The sequence below is a fragment of the Echinops telfairi genome, unplaced genomic scaffold (genome assembly GCF_000313985.2).
Source record: "Echinops telfairi isolate 266 unplaced genomic scaffold, ASM31398v2 ScPeMD7_19;HRSCAF=73, whole genome shotgun sequence".
NCBI classification, from domain to species: Eukaryota; Metazoa; Chordata; class Mammalia; order Afrosoricida; family Tenrecidae; genus Echinops; species Echinops telfairi.
This window is the reverse complement of record NW_022103916.1, coordinates 6,466,245-6,486,916: the sequence shown is the minus strand read 5'-3', so window position 1 is coordinate 6,486,916 and position 20,672 is coordinate 6,466,245. Positions and strand designations below refer to the sequence as shown.

The 20,672-nt window shown below is 40.8% G+C and overlaps 2 protein-coding genes across 2 annotated transcripts in view; one reads left to right on the top strand and one right to left on the bottom strand.

The window, feature by feature from the left end:
- Nucleotides 1–20,672, bottom strand: part of SLC9A7 (solute carrier family 9 member A7) — a 193,227-nt gene that overhangs the window by 136,356 nt on the left and 36,199 nt on the right. The window lies entirely within an intron of this gene.
- Nucleotides 14,559–16,284, top strand: LOC105979575 (kelch-like protein 23). The gene is given in 3 exon segments (XM_045288266.1): nt 14,559–15,576; nt 15,579–15,742; nt 15,745–16,284. Coding segments are annotated over 3 exon segments (1,722 nt in total).

Here is a 20,672-nt window from a genome sequence, read left to right as displayed (position 1 = left end):
GGAAGAAATGGGGAGCTGATATCAGGGGCTCAAGTGGGAAGAGAATGCTTTGAAAATGATGATGGCAGCATATGTGCAGATGTGTTTGACACACTGGATGAATGTATGGATTGTGATAAGAGATGTAAGAGGCTCCAATACAACTATTTAATAAAAATTTTAAAAATAAATGTGCAAAGACCTAGATTTAGAAAACCAAAAAGGAAGAACATGCTCAGCATATTTTATATTGAAAGAATTCAAGCCTTGAGTTGCATTATTGAAAGATTCTATTAGCAAAATATGTAATGATACAGGAAGCATAAAAATAAGGTGTAAAGAATACAGTCAAAAAGAAATACTTGACATTCAACCATTTTAAGGGGCAGCATATGAGCAAGAACCAATGGTACTAAAGGAAGAAAGAAGTTCAAGAAGCACTAAAAGTATTAGCCAAAAACAAGGCTCCACTGCTTTATAGTCACCCTCAAGAAGGAACACAGAAGATATTGGTACTATAGCAAAGTGTAGTTAAGAAATTAGATGGTGCCCAGCTATCAGAGAGAATAGCATCTGGGGTCTTAAAGGTTTGTTTCAAAACAAGGAGCTATCTAAGTGGGACATCAACGAAGCCCACATGGAGAAGCATACCAACATACGTGATCCAAGGATTGCAAATTATATAATCCAAATCTGAAGGAGAGGACAGTATCAGAGCTTGTGAGAGTCTACTGTGCAGAAGGCTATGGATGAGAGTTCAAGCCCAAAATAAAGTTGCAGGATTTACACAGGGAATAAGCTTCCGGTGATTTTCCTCTAACCATAATTGAGGGATAGGAATAACCCGGTATTGGAGATATGACTATAGTAGATTACTATGACAAATCTGACTTGAATGATTAAAACCGTGTCACTTAATCTCCCTCCTCGTACACTTTGTACTTGATCTGTTTTTTAATATTATCTGTGTTTTTTTCATATTGTGTTTTGTCTGTTTAGTCATTGTCGGTAGCCTTCTTGACTTTGTTATGTGTTTTTGTATGGTTTTTCAGTAGATGAAACCCAGGATAGGTGAATCTATAGATACCACAACTAGAATAAGAGCTCCTGGGGGGTATGGCAGGGGATGTAAGGGGGTAAGGGTAAAGGGTAGCTGATACCAAGGAGTTGAAAAGGGAAGAAAATGTTTTGAAACTGATTTTGATAGCAATTGTACAATACCACTTGATATGATTGAACTTTGGCATGGTATGCTGTCTGGATTAGCTCCTAATAAAATGGTTTGGGGAAAAACAAGACTCCAGGAATTGATAGAATACCAATTGAACAGTTTCAACAGCTGATGAAGCACTGGAAGCACTCACCCATCTATGCCAGAAAATTTGGAAGATAGCTACTTGACCAACTGACTGGGAGAAATCCATATTTGTACCCATTCCAAAGAAAGGTGACCCAACAGAATGCTCAAATTATAGAACAATATCACTGATATCACATGCAAATTAAATTTTGCTGATGATCATCCAACAACATTGACAAGGAGCTGCCAGAGGTCCAGGCCGGGATCAGAAGAAGATGTGCTGATATCAGATGGGACTATGCCGAGGCATCCGACTGCGTGGATCATAACCAACTAAGAACAGCCTTGAGAAGAAAGGGAATTCCGGAGCATGTCACTATGCTTATATGAAATCTCTACATGTATCAAGAGACAGTTGTGCAAATAGAACAAGGGAAGACTGCATGATCTAAAATCCGGAAAGGTATGTAGCAAGGTTGTGTCCTCTCAACATACTTATTCAATCTACATACTGAGCAAATCATCAGAGAAGCTGGATTATATGAAGAAAAACATAGCATCAGGATTAGAGGAAGGTTTATTAACAACCTGCAACATGCAGATGGCACAACCTTGGTTGCTGAAAGTGAGGAGGACTTGAAGCACTTGCTGATGAAGATCAAGGGTTGCATCTTCAGTATGGAATACAACTCAATATAAAGAAAACCAAAATCTTCACAACTGGACCCAAAGTTAACATCGTGACAAATGGAGAAAAGATTTAAATTGTCAAGGATGTAGTTGTGCTTGGATCTGCAATCAATGCTCATGGAAGCAGCAATGAAGAAATCAAATAATGTGTTGCGTTGGATAAGTGTGCTGCAAAGTGTTGAAAAGCAAGGATGTTACTTTAAGGACCAAGGAACACCTGACCCATGCTGTAGTAGTTTCAATCACCTCACTTACTTACTCACTGAGTAAGGAAGACCGGAAGAAAAATTGGTACATTTGAACTGTGGGATTCATACAGAATATTGAAAGTCCCATGAACTACCCAAAGCCTATCAGGAACATACTAACTTTTCTGATTCAAACTATCCATCACTAATATCAGCAAACTGGATATCTAATTGACTTATACCAAAACAAGACGGGATTCTAAAATTCATTGTGGTGATGATTGTACAACTCTTCTTAATATGATTGAACTATTAAATTGTATGATGTGACTTATATGCCAATAAATCTATTAACTAAAGAGAGTGGATGCCTCCCATATAAACCGGCAAATATTACCCACCTCAAACTCACTCCCATCGAATTAATGCTGCCTAAGAGAAACCAGAGGAAAACAGCTTAAAATGTAACTCTGCCTTTGACTAACAAGAACAAAACGGAAGGAGTTATATTCCAGTCTAAAGGTTAATAATTTTAAAAGTCATTTTGTTTAAAAACATTCTGTTGATCCTGGGCTCTGAGAAGAAACGATCTCAGTGTTTTGTGGAATTTGAGGGAGGGAAAACTAAAGTCAACAGTATTTTTCTCCAGAATGCAAAGATGTTAATCATATAAACAGCCCACTGGGAAAACTAAATGAATCTATAAGGAGTGGGAGATTGGAAGGCAAATTAATATGATCCAATCTGTCATTTCCTGATACTCTGACTTCAAATTTTTTGGAAGAATGAATAAGCAATATTCCGTAAAGAAGCCCTGATGATGTCGTGGCCTGCTAACTGCAAGGTCAGAAATTTGAAGCCGCCAGCTACTCCTCAGGAGAAATACAGGGCTTTCTACTCCCATAACGAGTTTAGAATCCTGGAAACTCACAGAGGCAGGTCTACCCTGTCTCAGAGTCGCTATGAGTCGCATTTACTCAATGGCTGTGAGTATGGTTCTTGATTTTTGTCTTCCTTAAGAATTAATATGATTGAACTGTTGAATTGTATGATATGCCAAATATATACCAATTAAACTGTTTAATTAAAAGAAAAATTCCTCCCTGAAATACCAAATTTCTCAATCAGGATTCTAATAGGAGCAGAATGATTGATAAATATGACTGTGGTCATTGTTAAGAACCTAAATAGCAGGTCATTTAAAAGATCTATGCAGCTTCGAAAAGAGCCCTGTGGTGCTGTCGGGCAAGCACTGGATCGCTAACTGCGAAGTTGGAGGTTCAGGTCCATCAGCTGTTCCACTGGAAAAAGTTGAAACTATCTGTTCCCATGGAGATGTACAGCCTTAGAAACCCTATATAGAGTTGCTTGGAGTAAGAATGGACTCGATGGCAGACTTTTGGACCATTTCCAAAGCTCTCTGGTGGCACAATAGACTGCTAACAGAAAAGTTGATGGTTGGAACTCACCTGCCACATCACGGGAGCCAATGAAGCAATCTGCTTCCCTACACATTTATTGCCTCCGAAACCCTATAGAATAGATCTACTCTGTCCTAACTCTCACTGTTATCGAATCAATGCTGGCGCATAGCGACCCCTGTGGGTTTTTGAGACTGTAACTGTTTACAAGAGTAGAAAGCCCAGTCCTTCCCCCTCAGAGCTGCTGGTGGTTTCCAACAGCTGACCATGCAGATCGCAGCCCAACACCCAAACCTCTACACTATCAGGGCTCCTATTACTTTGTGCTATAGGGTTGCTAATAGTTGGAATTAACACAACAGCAGTGGGTTTGGTTTGGGCTGGTTGTACAGCGTCCAGGTTTATCAGTGATCAAGGTATTTTCTATTAAAAAATCAAATATTCTGATTTGTATATTCTTGCCTGAAAGTAGGTTCTAGCACAAACAGAATTTTTCTGCAAGAAGTAACTCTGGTTCCAGCACTTGACTCAATTACCAAAACACTAACTTGAATCAATAATCAACACCGTATCAATCCCACATCCCATGCCTTCTCAGTCCTGCCAGTTCTACTTCTCAAGCATTCTTACTGAATAGTTCTTCTGTACTATCATTACTCTGCCTCAAATTTCCTGCCTGGATTACCCACACTACTTTTTTTACTCTATTCCCTGCTTCTTATCTGGTCCCCCAATTATCCATTCTCCAACCACCACCAAACTAGTATCTTTGAATTCCAAATGAGGCTAGTCTTGTCACAGGCCTGCTCAAAATTCTTCAGTGCCACCATCATCTTTCTCATTGAAAAAGAAATCTAAGCTCCTGAACACAACATTCATGGCCCACAAAGACCTGGCATCTGCCACCTCTCCAATTTCAGTTCCTACTACCATTGGCTATCCCCAACACATAAATACTCATCTTATTCCACCCCCTCGGTTTCCAAACATACCTTGCTATCCCCCTACATCTGGCAATATTGTCCTCAAAGACCTACTTCACAAAATTGGAAAAGAAGAGAAAAAGAGCTCTCAGATAATGGGCTTATCATCCAAATTACCCTGAGGATCTGAGATGCTATATCAAAACAAAACCATCTATACATTTCGACTACCAAGACTATACTATGAATTCCCAGAGCAAAATCTCCCCACGAAAGAGATAAACTAACACATGAATGGATGTCGAAAGTAAGGTCTCTAGGTAAGCAAACACATGAATTGAACAAAGGACTTCAAATCAGCACTCGCTCCCACAATCACTGGTACAAATACAGAAATGCTATATTAGTTCAAAATATATTTTGGCTCTTTTGATTATCTCTGCAAACTCTATTTGATGATTTCATCTGATTTTTCTTCGAATTAATCTTATAAAATTCCAGGAAAATTATTGTTACGCTTAAATTTAAAATAGCAGTCTGTTCCACTTGTAAAATGAAATCATTCAATGTGAATTGCCAGGATAAGTCTTTATTAATAATCCTCCCAAATGGTAGAGAACATACCGGATGTATTTCCAACTATCCTATTCTAATCAGCCAACAAACGAGGAGAATTTTCTAAGGTGCAATCCTCCCTCTCAGTCACATTCCAGTGGACAGAAATTAGAACTGCCAGAGTCCAGAAGACTGAAGGAATCGTGCACGCCCTCCATCCTCTGCTTGCTCTGGTGTCAAAAGCTAGCCACAAATTAGTCTTTTAAAAAGAAAATGAAAAAAGGCAGCCATCCATTAAGCATTTAAGGGGAAAAATTAGTTTGCTTCAAAATTCGATTTCCTGTTGAGTCATCTTCAGATGCTGCACAGTTTCAAATTATTATAATTATCACAACATTGAAGGGGTTCTAAAGTAAAGGCTCAGGGTTGTGAAAAGACCCTCCCTGTCGTGTGTCATTACCAAATGACCAACTTCAGACTCCATGTAATCAATATTTGAGCAGCCATGAACAAGGCAATAGGTTTTACAGTCCTTATTGGGTATGGGAGTAGCCAATAAATAACCTAAACAAAAAGAAGAGACAATTACATGTTGTAGCAAGTACACGTAGTGAAGGCAGTTGTGACATTTCCTAGCAAGATAAACTTTTTCCCCCATATTGTTTCCCACATCCTCAATACATATATTCATAGTTTCAACTATTTAATGCACAAACAACAGAACAAACACAAGTTTCCAATTCTACTCTGAAGATTGAGAAATCAAAATAAAACTTTAGGTGGCCCTGTGCTCTAAGAAGTGAGTCCTGGTGGTGTAGTGGTTAAGAGCTGGACTACTAGCCGCAAGGTCAGCAGTTCAAAACCACTAGCTTCCCCTTGGGAGAAAGACAGGGCTTTTTACTCCAATAAATAGTTACAGTCCCAGAAACTCACAAGGGCTGTTCCACCTTGTCCTGTAGTGTTGCTATGAGTTGGAATCGACTCCATGGCAGTGAGCTTGATTTTGGCTTTGGTACTCCAAGAAAGGAGCCCTCAATGGTTAGCACTCAGCTGCTAGCTGAAAGGTTGGCAGTTCAAACCTACAGGTGGCTTTGAGGGAGAAAATATAGTCAAAATTTGTTTGTTTGTTTTTCATTTGGTTTTATGCTCTAAGAGGAGGTCCCTGTGGGACGCAGATAGTTTGGAATTAACTCCATGACAATGAGTTTGGCTTGGTTTTTTTATGCTCTAAGAAAAATCTCTCTGTTTTTGTTTTCGTGGAAATGGTAAGGGAGGGAACAAAGCCTTAGTCTACATTAATTTTAATAGCATTTTTACTCAAAATATAAAGGTGGTCCATGAACAAGTAGCCTATAAATATGAATTTCAAAAGAAACATAAAACCTTAACTTAGAGCTTCATTATGCTTAAGAATCATCACTACCTTAATGTTTGGGCATCTGAAGTCCTCCTAACAAGGAATAAATGCATATTGTTCATAGCTTTTTATATGTTTTTTATAGTTGTTAATCCAGACAATAGAGTTATGTGCAGAAAAATGCAGCATGCAATAAAGAGATGTCAAGTACAAGAGCTGTTGTTCCCTAAAATCTTAGTTACTGGAATTATTCTAAGATTATTTGTAGAAACCTAAAATTCAGTGAAGAGAGAAAGGGGTTTTTGATGTTTCATTTTAAGTATTACACATAAAGATTTGGTATATTAAAGGAAGTAACCAAAAGGAGAGAGATGCTGAGCACTAAGCCTTTTCAGAGACATGTCCACCAATAAAACCATTTAAAAATTGCATTAAATTGATGACTGGAGAATTCTAAAAGGTTACATGGGAAAGGTGGGTGTTTCCCTGATTTCTGCCTGTGGGCCATTATTCCCTTGGACCTGTGATTTACTAGATGTTGGTATACAGGTTGTTCTGTGTGCTCACAGTAGAAGTATGGGAAAAACACCCAGAGCAGTTCATTCATAGTAGTCAGGTGGTGTTCTGTCCGCACAGAACCAACTGTTACCCACAGATTCATTTAGAGAGTGGGAAGTGTCATGCTTCATTTGATCGAAAATATGACAAGGGGGAAAAACCAACAACTCGCTCAATGTATTTCAGCAGCCTCTCTACTGCCAGCTGTGAGGAAGGTGGGACTACTGTGATCAAGCCTTAGGCTACTTACAGTGTCGACCTAGAAACCTAATCACCGCTTGGTAGCAAAGGATACAAATCAGCACGAAACATTATACATGCCCTTCCTACATAGCAAAAGAAAAACAGAGGGGGGGCGGGGAAATTACCCATAAAGTCACCACCACACATAACGGCAGACTTAATGTAACAACTACTATAATATAAGGCTTATCTTGGAAAAGAAACCATTTGCTTACTTTGCTATAACTACCACGATTGGGTGGGGCAGAACATGTATTTCCAATGAGGTTTCTTCCAAGAAAAGGCAAAAACAACAATAGTAAAGCAAGGTCTGATCCCGGATCACACCCTAACGGGGCACCATCATTCAGACTGCCTGGGTAGCTTCCCAAAGCAAATCCACTCACCCTCCCATGAAGAAGCAAGCTAGAGGGCCTTCAAAGGGTGCCATGAGGAGGGAACCTCACACATTTGAGGGAGACTTCTCAGTAGCAAAGGGGACCAAAGGATGTGATCAGAGGCACTATTCTTACTTACTCAAAGCGAAGAGAATTTGGGCCTCCTGAAAATAGCTCGATGCTAACATCCTGTGCAGCTGTAACCACTGCACACGTGTCGGCTCAGTCATTAACTATGGCATGAAAAAACACACCATTAACTCCGATGGCTAATAATAGGGGCACCGAAGCTATGGAAATTACAAGGTGCACGGGCAGTGAATGATTTAATGTGGTTCTTCCAGCCAAAGTCTCTGTAACTCCCATCAAATGGCCTTTTCCTGAACGGGTACGAAGGAGAAGGGAGGCACTGATGGCTTCACCTGTGAGTAATTGTTAACAGGATTCACTGTGCTGGCCATTCATTGTGCTGGGTGTAAAATGAGCCTTCTTGAGAAGCAGGAGTGGGAGTCTCACGATAAGAGCCAGGAGTGGAGCACACCTTCGGGACCTCAAGATTCCTGTGCAGTGAACCTTTTTGATCCAGAAGACAGCTGTGATATCAGATGAGTGACTGCAGCAGTAGCAAGAGAACCAGGGGCTAGAGCACGAGGCCAAGTGGTGGACTCCGAGCCCACAGGGCAAGTACAGCTGAGTGCTGTTGAGCAGAAGGCTAGCTTGTTTGAGTGGGGTGCCTTTGGACACTTAATTGGAGAAGCTGGGCTTGCTGACTCACAGAATTGTAAGTGCCTTCGGGTTGAGGTTTACTGGAGTGGGGTGCCTCTGAGCATTTCGGTCTAGGAGTTGGGTTCACTGTCCCACAGACCTGGACCTGAGTGACTTTGGGTTGAGGGTTACCGTGGAGTGGCATGCCCTGTGAACAGTTATTAGCAGCCCGAAAGAACTTTGTAGCATGCCTTGGCTGATCAACTATATCATGCGCATTTCTCACCTAGATTGTAACCTGTTCATTTCCACCAAAAAAACCCTATAAGCCTGAAAACTGTGAGATGTTTGTAGCCACTGCAGTGAATTCTAGAACCTACAAGTGGTAGTAGAGTGGTGTGGGAGATGGTAAAGAAACGCAGATATTCTTGGAGGAAACAGAAAACGGAAGAGTTCAGAGCAGAAATCTCAGTTCACCATTTACTCAGCTAGATGACCTCCGGCAAGTTACTTTTCCTCTTTGTACCTTTGCTGCCCACACCCTTGGTCAACATAACTTCATTGTTTGAACTATGAAATGCACAGCACACTAGAACAAACACAGGTTTCTTATTGTAATCCAAGGGTTGATAGATTAAAAGTCCACGCTGTAAGAAAGCCTTGGTAGACCTTGGTGGGCTTTTTATCAGTAAATTATACATGGTGTTAAGTTGCTATGAAAAATTAATTGAAAATGCCTGGACTAGTGCTTTGTATAGAACAAACACTGCCTGTTTATTATGTTAAAAGTATTGACACAACTAGAAAACAACCTGAGGTCCCATTCGGACCTCTGAATAGTTGCCAGAGCTAAAACTGAACTTTTGTTCTCCCTACAACATACGATTCCTGTCCTCACCTTCTTGTCACTCTAATTCCAATTCAGATCTCACTTAGCCCCAACATCACCCCTCGGACCCATTATGCTAACCTTTCATTGCAAGGCTTCAGTGCAGTAGCATACCTACGGTTATGGGCTAAAGCCGGCAACCAGACTCTCAAAATACAAGTTTCCACTTAATACAACATTTCTTTAACTTTATATTAAAAGGATGGAGTCCTGGTGATGCAATGGTTAAGCAATTGGTTGCTAATGGAAAGGTTGGAAGTTCAAACGTACCCAGCCACTCCACAGCAGGTGTGGCAGTCTACTTCTATAACCAGTACGGCCTAGAAAACCCTATGGGGCAGGTTTTCTGTCATATGTAATCACTTTAAGTCAAAAACAAATCGATGGCACCTAACAATACAGAAGGACACGGGGCAGGAAATACATCAGGAATAGCATCTTCAGCTAAGCACAAGGCCTGGTAGGCACTCAAGTATACAGTTCCTTCTGACCTTCCCCCACACAGTTCATATAAGTCTGTGGATTTTTTCATGGTGAGAAGCCACAGTCCCTTTTCCCACCCATCTTTCATGCCACCTTCATGCATGTCGAAGACCCATATGGCAATTCACAGCTCCCCAAACCAGGCACAGCTCCATAAACTGAGGCAGACATGTTACTTCTCCATTATCTTTAATATTTTCAAAAACACAGTCACCAAGGTAATTTTCAGGCAAACTTCTATCAACTCAAAAATGACGATCATCCCCAGCTGGGTGCCCTCCCCACGCCTTCTAAATCAAATGGCATCTCAGTCTCAAAATGAGACTATCATGGGCCCCCAAAATCTGGTCTCTGAGGGTAAGTCAACAACACTGCTAATAGGTTTCCAGTTCTTCACACATGCACAGGTTTATTCCAAACAAAACATATTGAAACATGTCTGCAATTAGACAAGTTCTCTCAGCAATACACTTGTCTTAGTCTTATAAGTGTGTTCCTCATTTAAAAGATCCAATAAAAATAGTAGTTCCCAAGAAAATCTGTTGGGCCAGATTAAATCCAAGGCAGATCAGCCAGCATAGAATACAGTAACTGTTTTTTAGGGCTTCAAAGGAATAATCTTGAGGGATTTTCTTGAAGGACATAGCATGGTCATGGCGGCTTATTGTGGAGAAGTTTTTAAAAAATGGAAAACTGCACAGATGAAAAAAGAGCCAGGAAAGCTGGGCCAAAGAAGTTTTGCCCATCACCACAGTGTACCTGCTCAATCTTCGAGGGTATCAAAGGCTGTCGTAAAGAATTGCTCTGGAAAATCTTACCCCATTCACCCTACAGCTCTGATCTTGCCCAATTTTTCCCCAAACTCAAAGACCATTGAGAAGAAACAAGATTCATGTCTCTAATTTGGCATGGTGTAAATCACAGAGCACAGAATTCTTCACTAAGAATTAAAGAGAAGGGAGGAGGGGGAAAAGAGGAACTGATTCCACTGGCTCAAGTAGGAAATGTTTTGGAAATGATGATGGCAACATATGTACAAACATGCTTGATACAATTGATGTATGGAATGTTATAAGAGCTGTAAGATTCCCCAATAAAATGATTTTTTTAAGTTAGAGAGATGGAAGTGTACAGGCCTAGATGGAGGATATATTGAGAATCAACAGCTTCACATTTGGATATTTCTGTTTAATAAAGGTGTCTATTTTGGAACAATACTTTTGCCTTACCCTTGTACGTTTCCTAATACATCTCCCATAGGTGATTTCCATATGCAATCAGCTGAGTCTTCCAGCTCACCATATGCTGTTGTGGTCTGCCTCAGAGCATCAACTCATTGGAGGTGAAAATGTGTATTTCCTTTTCCCACAACCTGATATGGCAGCGTTTTCTCTTAAACACTCAAACTTCAGAAAAACATTAGTTGCATATAAAAAACTATTAAAGCTGTGTCAATTATCCTGTTACTGTGAAGAAACGCTATATAATTTTTAAATATCAATGTCTAGATGTCTGATCCTTAGATACATGAAACACTAAATATAGATAAGACCACAGTCTTATCCACACCACTCTCTTGATTCCCACAGGGTAAGAAGGAATCCCAGAGGAAATACAATGACAATTTCTTAATAAGCCTCTCCACATAACTGTACCCAATAATGAGTCTCCTAAGTAGGGTGTATGGCCTTGAGCAAGCGGTCAACAAATTCTTGGTTATTCAACACATTAATTTCAAAACACTCATGATAGGGCTTACTCGGGTAAGTTTGGCTTAGGCAAGCATCAACTCCAGTCTTCAAAAAGAGCTGAGTGCCTTCTGCAATGTCATGTTGGTTATTACTTAACTATCAGCTATGTGATGGCATAGGTTATCATTACTTGTGACTAGATAAGTAATGGAAAACAAGGGTTACCATGTGTAACTGGTATTAAGTCTACTTGTAATTGTAACTTGGGAATGAAAATGTAGAAATTCCATCAATCTCTTGAGCAATATATTCATCTTTCTTTTAAGAGTAACATGCCAATTAATCACTTGGGGGGGCTGATAATTTTATATACAAATAATAAACTTACTAATGTTATTAGTAGTAATACACCAAATCACAAACCATAAAGGAAAACCCTGATAAACTGGATTTTGTAAAAATGTAAAACTTTCTTCTCTTTAAAAAGCAATTAAGGAAATGAAAAAAAACAGGCCACAGACTGGGAAAAGATATCTGTGACCCAGTTTTATATAAAGAATTTGTATCCAGAAAGTATGAAAAATACTTTTAACTCCATAAAATGACAAAAGTTCAGTTTAAAAATAGGCAAAAAATTTAAACAGAAACTTCACCAGTTGTGGTCAAGTTGATTCCAAGTCATAGAGGACCCATGTGTATCTGAGTAGAGCTGTGCTCCATACCATTTTCAATGACTGGTTGGTTAGTTTTGTTTGTTGCTAAAAGTAGATGGCCATGCCTTTCTTCCAAAGCACCTCCGATTGGACTTAACCACCAACGTTTTGGTTAGCAACCAAGTATGTTAACCATGTATTCCTTAGAAGATACACGGTAGTAAATAGGCATATTTTAAAAGCCTATTACCAACAAGTCGATTCCAACTTATAACAATCTTATAAGACAGCGTAGAACTACACCATTGAGTTTCTACAGCTGTAAATCTTTACCGGAGCATACAACCACAAGTTTCTCCCATGGAGTGGCTAATAGGTTCAAATCATTGACCTTTCTGTTAGCAGCCAAGCGGCTTAACCATTACATCATCCGGGAATGCAAACCCAAACCACAATGAGCTAGCACCAAGAAGAATTGCTAAAATAAATTCTGGGATGAATTTAAGGATGCAGAGCAATTGGAAATATACACTGCTCTGGTAGCCACTTTGAAAAGGTTTGGCAACTTTTTACAAAATTAAACAAGCTCTCCTCCACAACTCGGAAATTTCACCCTTAGATATTTATCTAACAGAGATGAAAACATGCCCACACAAAGACTTGCAGGCAAATGTTCACAACTGATTTACAATACTCCAAAACTGAAAACAACCCAAAATTTCCAACAACTTGGGGATAAGTAAGAAAACTGGTGCATTCGTATAGCAGAACACTACTCAGCAATAAGAACAAACATTTTTTTCACAAGAGTTTTATTGATATAAAATTCACATATATACTTCCATCGTTCATTTGCTTTGTAACAAAGATGTTTATACATCATCAAAATCAATTCTAGCTCATCCTCTCCATATTCATGATTTGTTCCCCAATTCCCCTCAACCTGCCCCCCTCCCTGGTAAACTATTACATCAGTTATTGTCTCTATGGCTTACTCCTTCTGTGTTTCATAAACTGGGAAACATAACAGAAACAATAAAAAACAAAACAAAAAATGTTAAGTAAAATTACATAAAGAGGAAGAAAGAAAAGATCACCAGCAATATTTTTAAAAGCCAGAGAGAACATTTCTGTCATGGAACAAGTGAGAAATATTTCAACCAGAGCAAATTCAGGATGAGTCAAGAGAGAGGTCACCTGACCAGGTATTATATATCATAGTTCCATCCAACAAAATCAAGTTTACAACAATCTCTGCCTTACAACAAAGATGTTTTTGGCCCTTAACTGTGGCCTGAGGAGATCTGCCAGAAGCTTAATCCAAAAAGGTACTCTGTAGATGGATTTTGGGCTCCCACTGACTTCCATAGCCTTCTACAAATTGGGTGTTCGCAATTTAAGCTCTGATACATTTTCCTTCATCATACTCGGCTTTTGTTATTTGTTATCTTCTTCCATGTAGACTTGTTGAGGCCTCACTTAGATAGCTGCTTGTATTCTTTGAATACCAGCCTAAAAGACCCCAGATACTACTCTAATTGGTACCTGCACACCGTCTGCTTTCTTCACCACACTTTGCTATATAGCACCCTTAGCTTCAATGATTGCTTCATGAAAGCGAGTATGGAACAGGGTCATGTCATAAGAACTAACTGTTCTTGGATTGGGGCTAGAATTAACTGGAAGCCCAGAATCCATCTGCTTGTCCATAGGTTATGTACAACACTGGTTTACTTTAGCAGTCTTAATATCATTTTATGACCAAAAAAACACATTGCCACTCATCCCTCTGGGGTATGATTCCATTGATAACATCGATAATTTATCCAATGGCATAGAATTTAAGGTACGGTTGGCAAAGGAGGTCATTGAGCATACTCCAGCTGCAAACCATAACCCAGGCATTGTACCAATTAAATTCTTAAATGATTGAACTCTGTTTACATTGACCACAGGATTGGGGCTAGGGGGAGATTTCCTGTAACATTCCTTACAACGGCAGATCCTTGCCTATCAGATTAATATATGTCATATTAATGGAAGGAGAGCAATAAGATAGTAAATATATGTGGTGGTTCTGGGTCCCCTTTCAGTGGATGATTGCTAAGCCAGGGATCCTAAGGCCCAACGAACACCAATTCCACAGTCTTGGGGTGGCTGTCATTTGTTTCTTCTCTGATCAGGAAAGTTCAGTCTTAAATCCAAGGGGTACAGGCAATTTTAAAGTAAGACCCGGTTCCTTCAGTGGGGTTTTCATTTAGAGTCCTTCTGGTGTGGTCTATGGGGGATGCCTTGTTCCCCGTAAGGCCAGAGTCTAAGGTCATCATAGTGCATAGTCCATGGTGTGGTTTCACCGAGGGTTGGGTAGAAATGAATTCAATGGTGCCTGCGGCGTGGCCCCGGCCACGGGGGAATTCCCGCGGGCGGCCTCGCGCCCAGGACGCGTGGGGGGCTGTTGTGTTGGTGGCGGGGGGCGGGGAGCCGCAGGGGCACCAAACTAGGAGCCGAGGGTGGGCCGGCGCTGTGCGAGCAAGCAGCTTCCAAAGATGGTCAGAGGGTCCGGAGGCGCCCCCGCCCCCGCCCCTCGCCCCCGTCTGCCAGCCCCGCCGCCAGAGGATTGCATCTGTCTTTTCAAGGATTCATCGCATCCAGTGGATTTTCTGGATGCTTTCAGAACGTTTTACTTGGATGGATTATTTACTGATATTACCCTTCAGTGTCCTTCAGGCATAATCTTCCATTGTCACCGCGCTGTTTTAGCTGCTTGCAGCAACTACTTTAAGGCAATATCTACAGTTGACATGAAAGAAAAATTCAAAAGTAAAATAAAACTCTCTGGCATCCACCATGACATTCTGGAAGGCCTTGTAAATTATGCGCACGCCTCCCAAATTGAAATAACGAAGAGAAATGTTCAGAGCCTGCTGGAAGCGGCGGATCTGTTGCAGTTCCTCTCAGTAAAGAAGGCTTGCGAGCAGTTCTTGGTAAGGCACCTGGATATTGATCATTGTATTGCAATGCACTCCTTTGCAGAATTCCATGTGTGCCCAGAACCAGAGAAGGAATCACGAAGAATTCTGTGTTCGAGGTTTAAGGACGTATGGCAGCAAGAGGAATTTCTGGAAACCAGTCTTGAGAAGTTTCTTTCTATCTTGTCCAGAAAGAATCTCAGTGTGTGGAAAGAAGAAGCTATCATAGAGCCCGTGATTAAATGGACTCCCCATGATGTAGAAAACCGAATAGAGTGTCTATATAATCTACTAAACTATATCAATATAGATACAGATCCGGTGTACCTTAAAACAGCTCTAGGCCTTCAAAGGAGGTGCCTCCTAACGGAAAATAAAATATGATCTCTCATATACAATGCTCTGAATCCTATGCATAAAGAGATTTCCCAGAGGCCCACGGCCACCATGTATATCATAGGAGGCTATTACTGGCATCCTCTGTCAGAGGTTCACATATGGGACCCATTGACAAATGTTTGGATTCAGGGAGCAGAAATACCAGACTATACTAGGGAGAGTTATGGTGTTACCTGCTTGGGACCCAACATTTATGTCTTGGGGGATACAGGACGGATGACATAGAAGCTCTAGACATAGTGCGGATCTGTAACAGTGAAAGCGACGAGTGGATGGAAGGTCTGCCAATTCTCAATGCCAGGTATTACCACTGTGCAGTCACCCTGGGCGGCTGTGTTTATGCTTTAGGCGGTTACCGTAAGGGGGCGCCCCAGCAGAGGAGGCCGAGATCTATGATCCATTAAAGGAGAAATGGATTCCTATGGCAAACATGATTAAAGGTGTGGGAAATGCGACCGCCTGTGTCTTACATGAAATCATCTACGTCATTGGCGGGCACTGCGGCTACCGAGGAAGCTACACCTACGACAAGGTGCAGAGCTACAATTCAGATATCAATGAGTGGACTCTCATCACCTCCAGTCCGCATCCAGAATACGGATTGTATTCAGTTCCGTTTGAAAACAAGCTGTATTTAGCTGGCGGGCAGACTACCATCACCGAATGCTACGACCCTGAACAGAACGAGTGGAGAGAAATCGCGCCCATGATGGAGAGGAGGATGGAGTGTGGCGCCTTCATCTCGAATGGCTGTATTTATATCACTGGAGGATATTCCTACTCAAAGGGAACGTACCTTCAGAGCATTGAGAAATACAACCCAGACCTTAATAAGTGGGAAATTGTGGGTAATCTTCCAAGTGCCATGCGCTCCCATGGCTGTGTGTGTGTGTACAGCGTCTGATCAAATCCACACAGTAAGTGACCGAGGAGTATTTGCTTCTTGGGGGTAGAGTTTTTTCTTTAAAACAAAAGAAAAATCTCTTCTTTTTCCCTTGTTATCATGACCTGGCCCATAGTAGGGGGTTGGTAATTCTTAATTCCTCAATCTTACTATACACATAAGCCCAGTGATTCATGGGGAAGAAAGTCTTGGGTCTGTGCAGTTGAATCAGTGGGATTGTCACCTAAAATCTCTGATTTTTAAAGCTGATATGGGATACTGAGCCCTTGGTAAAAGGTGAAATTACCCTTGTGATTGGTCTTTTGCTCCTGGCAGCATTAACACTGGGTGTAGTGTAGGTCAGAATCATTCTGAGCTGCAGTGTCTCGTCGCCCTAAAAAGTAGTAGACAGGGTGCATGTGGGTTCTCTTTAGTTCGCAAGAAGTTGAGATTCAACAAGAGAATCTCTTCTACCTCTCCAAAGTCAGCACCTACACAAACACAGTTCTTTTTCACTGATAGAATTAATCTAGACTATGGACTAAATCCCTTTGCTTTGTAGTGTATGTAATTTATTGTGCATGGGTTTTTATTGTTCTTTTTTAATGTACTGACCGTGAGAGAGAGATAAAACAGTGTGTAAAAAAAGTTCATTACTGTTCAAACGTTTACAAATGAAATGTAAGCGAATGACAAATCTGAAAGAAAGAAAAAACCACGGAGAAAATAATTGAATACTTGCTGAGGCTAAGGGCTGTTTTTAATTTTTCCACTTTGATGTAAACAGCTAGTTTTGGGATCTTTACGCATGCTATAAAATTCCTAATTCTACATGCTTGCATATAGACATTGAGTTTAGCACTAGAAAGCTGGTAGAACAGTTAAGAGATTTAAAAAAATATGCTGAGTCAAATTTAAATTTGACTTGCTGTTTGGGGATATAATTTGGGTTTTTTGTTTTTATTTTTGGGGAGGTGTTGTTTTTTTCTAAAGAATTTTTTTTGGGAAATACTTCCTAGCTCTTCCAATAAGAAAGGTGGTGACCTTGGTGGCGCCTGTGGGTCATCGTGTGCCTGGATCTGGGTCCCTTAATTTCTTGGCCCACCCAGAGGCCACCTGGGTGGCTGGAGCCCTGGACGAGAAACCCCTTAGCCCGAAGTGCCTGCCCTACCAGTTTTCATGTGGCCATAACCTTGCTGGCGCCAACACATCTAAACTTTTAGTCAAACATGAAACCCATCTGTCCCCAACCCTTGGGGTTGGGTTTTGGTCTTTTAAAAAAACCCCACTGCTGTTGAGTGGATTCCCACTCATTGCAACCAGAATAATGTTAGTAGGAGCCCTCGAGTTGGTTCTTGGCTTTCAGGGACCCCCACGTTCAACCGAACGAGACACCACCCTGCCCTGTGCCATCCTCCCAGTATTCAACTTTATTACGGACGTCTAAAAACTACCTAACGCTTCTGGTTTATTTCTGTTTAAAATTTGGGGAAGGAACTGTGGAAGGTGATTTAAAATAGATCCTTTGGGAATGCAGTATGGTACACCACAAACCAAAGCCCAGCCAAACTCTGCCGGTCAGTCCATTTCTTTCTCCTTTTTTGAGGGGGGGAGGGGTAGTGGTGGTGGTCAGTCCCTTTCTACTCCAAGTGACCCTGTAAGACTTGGAAACAGGGTTTCCAAGACTGTCAATCTCATGGGAGCAGATAGTTGGTACGACATTGCAAAGAGCCATGAAGACGACCAAGCCCCCCACTCCCGTTCACAACCTACGGGATAATTCAAAAGGGGGTGGGGGGGGAAGTAACTGCATGAAGATGTTTATGTCTGCATTATGTGTGGTAGGAAAAATTGGAAGTAATTTTGTGTCAAGAAAAGTAGTGAAGTGCTGTACAGCCATTAAAGGAATTCTCTGGTGACTGTGGGGAAACGTGGATGTGTCTGATACACAGTAAGGAAAGCAAGCACAGTGGAGTCAAGTGTTCACCACCATGGTGACCCTGTCAAATCTGTATGCATGTGATGGAATGCAAAACTGAAATTCACTGGTTTTTCAGGGTAGGGAGGGGTGGCAAGGGAGATAATGAATGAGGTTTAACTTATTTTAATATTAGTGCTTTGTGTTTTCAATAAAATTAAATAAAACTGTGGGGGGAAAAGAAATGAATTTAATGGCATCTAAAGAGGAACATAGTCCTGGGTTTATTCTCCCCTTGAGTTCCCTATAATTATTGTTGAGCATCTCTTCCCGATGTGAGGTTGCTCCTCCCCATTTACCCACTAACAGAAGTATAAATGTCGCCTCTAAAATCTAGGTGCAAATAAATAAATATACAAACCAATACAATCTAGATGCTCTCCACCACCCCCAGTCTTAACTTGACTATCCAGGAAGGTTCCCTTCTCATTCCCGTGGGAATGGCTGTTGATATGTTGAAAACTTGTCTCAATGGGGTATAGCATCAAGGGAATGCTCTTCTCCCCGCCCCCCCTTGCCCCCCACCACCACCACCATCTTCTCTAAGGAGTAACCCTGGCCAATGTGAGGTCTCCTCTTTCAAGGTGGTTCTGATGAAGCACATATAAGGAGGGTGATACATGGTTCATGGTTGGAAGGCAGGCTTTCTACCCCGTTGTTTGGGAATTGGGCTCTAAGATTTAATAAGAACAAACTTTTGATACATATGACAACATAAATGAATCTCTAAAACATTAGGCTAAGTGAAAGGAGCTATACAAAAAAAGCTATCTACTGTCCGATTTCGTTTATATGAAATTCTAGAAGAGATAACACGCAAACAAAAAAACCAAAATCCCTCACTGCCATCAAGTCGATTGTGACTCATAGTGACCCTATAGGACAGGGTAGAACTGCTCCTGTGGGTTTCTAAGACTGTAACTCTTTACAGGAGTAAAAAGCCCTGTCTTTCTTCCTCAAAGTGACTGGTGGTTTTGAACTGTTGACCTTGCAGTAGCAGTCCAACTTGTAACCAGATACCACTAGAGCAGTGGTTCTCAACCTTCCTAATGCCGCAACCCTTTAATACAGTTCTTCATGTTGTGGTGATCCCCAAACATAAAATTTTTGTTCTACTTCATAACTGTAATTTTGCTACTGTTATGAATCGGGCGACCCCTGTGAAAGGGTCGTTAGACCCCCAAAGGGGTCTCAATCTACAGGTTGAGAACCGCTGATCTAATAGATAAAGGCTGGAGGTGCTACTAATTATCATATCATACACAGGCTAGGCCCAACCCAAAGAATCTTCCAGTCCAAAAGTTTAATGCTTTCAAAATTGAGAAACTCTGATCTACTGTGTTTCTTTTAGACAGCATATAGTTGAATCCTGGGTTGATGGTTTGTTCATTTTTTCTTTCTTTTTTAGCTGGACCATGTACTGAAAAGGGCAACAGTGAGTAAATCCCCCCTTCATTGCCAACGATATGCTAGGAATCAGTATGTATCCAATTCCTACTGGAAACAGACCTTTCTCATTCTAATTCTAATTCTTTATCCTCATCATCAGTTACCCAAGTGGGCCATAGTAGTATGGGACCACTAAAATGATTGTGTGTGCTAAATCAGTAAGAGCAACCTTAAAATTAATGGGATAAGTATAATTGTTCCATGATCTTTCAAATAATTTGTTAAAGCATTAAAGGCTCACATTGAAAACTATAAAACATGGCCGAAGAAATTAACAAAGATCTAAATAAATGGGAAGGCATCCAGTGTTTATAGATCATAAGGCTTGATATGGTTAAGATGTAAAGAACTGAGTTTTTAATCCTCAAGGAAGCCAAATTTCTGGATTCCATAGAAATTGAGGTGGTAGTATAGTGGTCAGAAGTTTGAAACCACCAGCCACTCGGGGGGAAGAAGATGTGGCTTTCTATTCTGATAAAGATTTACAGCCTTGGAAACTGACAGGGGCAGTTCTACTCGGTGCCGCTGGGTGACTCTGAGTTGGAGTTCACTGAATGGCAGTGGGTTTGGGAAGTTAGACCCAAGTTATTGTCCTGAGATAATCTATGAACATGAGCCTTGAGAACATTGGCTTCTTAAATATCACCTCTAAGTCACACAATAAACCAAAAAACAAACTCCTTGACATTAAGTTGATGGCAACTCATAGCAACCTAATTGGACAGAATAGAACTCCCCCTGTGAGTTTTCAAGACTATAACTCTTTACAGGAGTAGACAATAGTCTAGCTTAATTGCTGAAGAATATTTTGCTTTGTGCATGTATGTGCTCTTCTAAAGAATTATTTGTATGCACCTTTGATAATAGAGACTCAAAGGTCAGACCATAGCTATGGTGTAGGAAGAAAGACAAGTTATTCTGGCCCTGTTTCCATGGCAATGTATAATTTCTAGTGGTAAATTGGAGTGTAACAATCTGTAAA